The sequence below is a fragment of the Mastomys coucha genome, unplaced genomic scaffold (assembly GCF_008632895.1).
Source record: "Mastomys coucha isolate ucsf_1 unplaced genomic scaffold, UCSF_Mcou_1 pScaffold3, whole genome shotgun sequence".
Lineage (NCBI taxonomy): Eukaryota > Metazoa > Chordata > Mammalia > Rodentia > Muridae > Mastomys > Mastomys coucha.
In genome coordinates, this window is record NW_022196909.1 from 67,835,599 (window position 1) to 67,841,256 (window position 5,658).

Below are 5,658 nucleotides of genomic sequence, written 5' to 3' on the forward strand. Positions count from 1 at the left end.
TAAGACTGTTAAATTGATTGTTGTTTTATATCAAACAACTTTTATAATACTCATTTTATTGTTATAATGTTTTAAAAATTTTAAAGAATATGACAAAAAAAGTTATTGTAGGTATTAAAGGGAGGGTCTCTGGCAGTAGTTGGGGTACAAAAGGGAAACAAGAATGTGATTTAATTCTATTTACTTAAAATATGTTCTTAAAGGTTAACAAATTCAGATAAATTGAAATCATGCAATAAAAGTTTTTTTTTTTTTAAATAAATGACAGTGGGTCCAAGTCCTATATCTATCTCAATAGGAGTCTTAACGGAAGTGTTGCAAGTTTTTCTATCAGGATATGTAGAAATCTTAAAAATTGCTTCAGATTTATTATCATCTGATTATTCCATGGTAAATAACTGAAGTCACAGTCGGCACATAGCCCCGGAGTTTGAATAGGGAATATCTCAGAGAGTATAAGAGCCTACTCTTGTATAATACAGTTCACTCAAGTAGGAACAGTGTCAGTGATATCTTGCAAACTCATTGAGTAGACTCAACTCATCAAAATTTCTTTTTCCTGTCCTCTTTCCCAATAGCTTTTGAAAGACTTTCCAGATGAGCTGCGCTCTGACATCACAATGCATCTGAACAAGGAGATCCTACAGCTGTCCCTGTTTGAATGTGCCAGCCGGGGCTGCCTCAGGTCTCTGTCTCTCCATATTAAAACCTCATTCTGTGCTCCAGGAGAGTATCTGCTGCGCCAAGGGGACGCTTTGCAGGCCATCTACTTCGTGTGCTCAGGCTCTATGGAGGTTCTCAAAGACAGCATGGTGTTGGCTATTCTAGGTGGGTTTCGGCTGAAATGCTTCACTGAAATTTTACTCTAGAGTATAAAGAATGCAAAGTAGGGAAGAGGGAGATGTTAACAGGAGATGGCAAGTTAAAGATAAAGGTATTGGCTCTGTATTGGATTCAGTTTACCTAAATGTCATACACAGTATGTCATAATCCCTATACAAACAAAGTTCAGGTAGTATAAATATCATCATTTTACAAGTGAGTAAATACCCAAACTCCATACATGGTATAAGTCTTTCTGACTTCTACTGACACCCATACAGGATCCTGTGGAAGAAACGGCAGCTCTGTTTTCATGGAGAATTTCTACATTTTTTGGAGAGCCAGTACAAAGAACAATAGAATTATGTATTATCTGTGCCAGAAAGGAAGGAAAACTGATTTTAACTTTGAGAAAAACTTGGTCACTATCATTAAGCTGGTAGTGCAAAGGTGACACAGCTTCCTTTTAGTTCCTCAGAGAAAACTCATAACTGTGGAAACTCTGCCATGATGTTGACTTCACATACTGGACACAATTATTTTTCACTAAAATATAAAGAGCGGCTGTGCGTGGGCTAATACAGAAAAATTCCTCTCCCAATATTATCTGAGTTCTTTTCAAGCTCACTCTCATTTGTTTATATAGCCAATTGTTATTGAACATTGGTCTAAGGACTAAAAAGGTAGCAGAACAGAAATTGCTAGAAATTTTGCCCTTATGGAGATTAAACTCAAGAGAATGACAAAATAGAACATTCACCCAGGATGGTGGAGAGGGATGAGCATCAGACGAATCCAGGGTACATTTTAAAAATCAATGTTTTACACCAATGTCTAGAATCATGTCAGTAAATAATTAATGCAGTAATTTTCATTCTGCTTTTCTAAGGAAGTGATCTGTGACAAATTTTTGCCAAGTATTTTGACATGTGGGACATTTAAGCCTTCACAGATTGTAGACACAAATGTAAAAGCATTTTCTGTTTCCCCAATACTATTCTATATTCTGAATGGCAGAACACTGCTCCTTCTTGTCTCAGGAATACATGTCATTTTATGTTAGCACTGTCAGGCTGCTACTGAGGTAGTAAGCTTGAGGATAGGTTATATTTTGATAGAAGGAAGTGATAATTGTCGAGTCCCTAGTGTGAAATGGTATATTAGTTCCCCACTATCGAGTCCTGAAATCTTGTCAAATCTACATGTGTCTTCTAAATTTATCTTCTGAAATCCATTCCTTGACAAGATGAAATTAGGAGGTGGGAACCTAGGATGTGGTTAATGCATTCCAAAGTGGGTTTATAAAGAAGCTCAACCAGTCACCTGGGTTTTTCTACCGTGATATCACAACCATAAGTCATAGAAAGTTGGCTCTTATTAGACATGGAAACTGCTAAAGCCTTAACTTTTCAGCTTCAGATCATCAGAAATAAATTTCTGTTGCTTCTCATGCATTTGCTGAATTGTGTTAGAGCATTGATAAGAGACTGTAGTAGTATGACTGCCTCAATTAAAGGGCAGAAGCTAGAGGCTGAATGCTAGCAGAATCTGTGGCTTTCACTGCTTCTCATATGGACTTCAGTTTTGAAGACAAAGGAAAGGTGGGACTTCCCTTTCAGATATGGCTCAGTTTTTACTAACACCCTGTATATTTTCCTTAATGTAAGTGCAGAAGATGCTAAAACAGCCCCTTTCTCTTCTGAGTTTGCACAGGTAAAGGACAGTCATCCTATCACATGATGATTCTAGTTTAGAATTGACAATTATTTCTAATTTACTTCCAAAGCACTACTTACACATTTCTAGTGGATTTCCCTAACACCATTGCAACTTTTGTAGCTTGACATTTGCCTAGTGACTTGGCCCCCTTTTGAGAGAGCATCTGCCACTTTGTCAGAACCATATGATATGACATACATTCAAGCAGATATAATACTCATTTAAATTAGCTGGGTTTTTTTCTTTTAATTCTTTTCCATTTTTTAAAAGTTGGTGATTAGGAACAGTTTTAGGAATGAAAGGTAAAAAGACATCATTACATTAGAGCAAAAAAGTTTAAATTAAATGGCTTCTATTGGACTGTTATAGCTTATAAAACATTGTAATAATTCTTATAATGAAATAGTTAATTATTGCTGAAAGATTTATTTCATTGCCATTTTTCTCCTTTGCCCAAATTTCTCCATAAATTGTGACTTTATGATGATATGTCCCTTCTCTGCTCCCACCATACGTAGATATCTAAGTACTGTAAGTTCAGCTTGTCCCATGACCATTCCAGACTCTGTTGCTATACCGAGGCCACACACAATAGAAGGTCCAAGGTTACCATGCCAACAGGATGATGTAACTTTCTTCACAATATTATTTCTTGTGGCTAATTTAACCTATGCTGATTTACTAAGCACACAGCGTCTCTTTGGTCTTTTGCTATTTAACTGGAGTTCATTCTGCTGCTGAAGTCAACTAGTGGTCTTGTGAGGAAGAAGGGTTCATGTCCCAACTCAAACAACACTATCTCCCAATCAACACATAAAAGTGGTTCCAGGTCTGGTGCATGTTGAGAGTTGTCAGGGGAATTTGTTATGAAGATAGAATCTTTTCATCTTTTATTTTATTGTGCTTCCCACTACTTTTCCCATTGGTTTGAAAGAATATGGCCATGCATGATAGCCAGTGCCTTGACAAATGGTATTTATATGCTTCTGTGTAATTTATAATTTTTTGGTATTGTTCTTAATCTTCAAAGACAAACCAGCTCTGCAAACATATAGGAGGTAGAGAAGTCATTCTCTTATATCAGAAATAAGGATACTGAGACCTGGAGTATTTAAGACACTAGTTCAGAAATATCAACAAAAAAGGAGAAATCCACAGGACAGTTACAGAGGCAAGAAGGCCTAGCTCAATGTGAGACTCAACACCACCACACATGCTCCAGAAACATTCACTGAATCCAAAAGCAAAACTGGAATTCTTTCCAAGGTGCCAAATTTAGCAATGTGCTGGTGGTATTATTGCAGTGGCCAACATTCTGCTGGGAAAGTGTGTGAGTATAATGCAGGTAGCCCTTCCTTTTTTTTTTTTTTTTGTTTGTTTGTTTGTTTTTTTGAGCAGGCAGCTCTTCTTATTGCAAGGCCTGAGGAGTTGGGTTCCCATGTGTCAAGGACCTGTGGGGATATTTGTGTAGTCTCCTAGGCTTTGTCTGAGAAATGCTTAGTTCATGTTTGCCTTACTTTTGTATTTTTGTCTTTATTAATGGCAGTTTTTACTTTCATTTTGTCTGTGACAGCTATTTCTCCATAATCAGAAAATGAAAGCTCGGGCCATGGTCCATTCTTGTTTGTCTCTGAGGATTGTGGGAGTGGAACAAATCACTACTCCTATTTTTGTTCATTATGGTGATGTGATTGCACACAAGGGTCTAGTCTGGGCACATCAGTTAACATCCAAATGTTTTCTCCTGATGGGAACTTGGTTCTGATAACAAGTTTCCCACCAACCCCTTCCAAACAACAGTTAGATGATTGTCAAATGGTTAGATCTTGCTGGATCGTTGGTTCCAAGACTTAATAGAAACATTCAGAGGTGAGCCAAGCAAGGATGAGGAACTGACTCAGGTTACTAATTTCGATAGCCTGGGATGTTAAAGGAATTAGGTCTCCTGATTAGGATGTACAGAGATACTAGGTGCTAATAATTAAATTATAATTTCTTGGGTCCATAGTCTATTATCTCTCTATATTCTAAACTGCAATTGGTGCCAACGATGATCATTTTGTTATGTACCAGTATGCTGGGTTAGATATTAGCTGCATGCTGAAACTATGTTTCCTCTTTCTTGATACATTTCATGCCTTAAAAGGAAACTCTGGAGATTTAGGAGGAGGAGGAGGAGGAAGGGAAAAAGTACAGTGTGTGTATTATTGTTAAACATAGGAAGTTCTTAAAAGAGACTGTGTGTGAGAAAATTAGAAAATGAATGTGAGACTTTTTCAGTTGTGAAGAAATAGATGTATATATAAAGGTGTCCTGACCTGTCTTAGCGTCAAAGTATGGGAACTGCACTTCTCGGTCCAAGTCTTCTTTTTCGTATGCCATGTATCCTACTTTGGGTTATAAACCCCTGCTGTAGCTGGACTTTAGCAATACTTTTTCACTTATAGTCATCCACAGAAACTATAAATATGAAAGGATAATGGCCTTAAAGCTCCTCCAAATGTCCCTGGCATAGCAGAATCCTACATATGACACTGTTCTGAGAATCATCCTCAAGCAGACAGTATAAAAAGTCACTGTATTGATGACTTTCTGACTGTGATTATATGTCATGTCCATCTTCAGCCTTGTATTTGTTAACCAGCAGTGTATGTTTTTTAAACAAAATCTACTGAAAACATAATTTCAAATTTAACTATAGTAGTGACAACAGTAAGTCAGGCTTGAATTCTTTCAGACAATGTGGCTATTTATGACCTCTAGAGGTTAAAAATATAGTCTGTGATATGTTTTTCTTCCACCAAAACAGACTCAATTTTTATAGTTTAAATAAAATATTAATTGAAGTTAACATTTAATATAATTCAATAATTTGCCTTCATTTTTTAATTTCACACACATTTTCAATATCTCAAGCACATGTGATTAATTTCATGTTTCCCTTTACTGATAAATTAATTAGAATGGACTTTTGTGAGTTTCCTAACCAGGAACATTATTTCAAAAATGCTGATCATAATAAAAGATAAAAATATAGAAATTTAAAAATATAATTAAGCATGAAGGTGGGCAGTTTACTTGATAACTTTTCTTTTAAAAAAATCATATATATATATA

General features: G+C 36.2%; 1 protein-coding gene across 19 annotated transcripts in view; it reads left to right on the forward strand.

Annotated features, from left to right (window-relative positions):
• The window catches only part of Kcnh8 (potassium voltage-gated channel subfamily H member 8), a 413,545-nt gene that overhangs the window by 323,742 nt on the left and 84,145 nt on the right, over positions 1-5,658 (forward strand). For all 19 annotated transcript variants that reach the window (XR_004112587.1, XR_004112585.1, XR_004112584.1 and 16 more), the window contains one exon: positions 579-828. Coding sequence is in view for 3 of the 19 variants with exons in the window: in XM_031348795.1 (XP_031204655.1) it covers positions 579-828 (250 nt within the window). In the remaining 16 variants the exon portion in view is untranslated. The remainder of the gene's footprint in view (positions 1-578; positions 829-5,658) is intronic.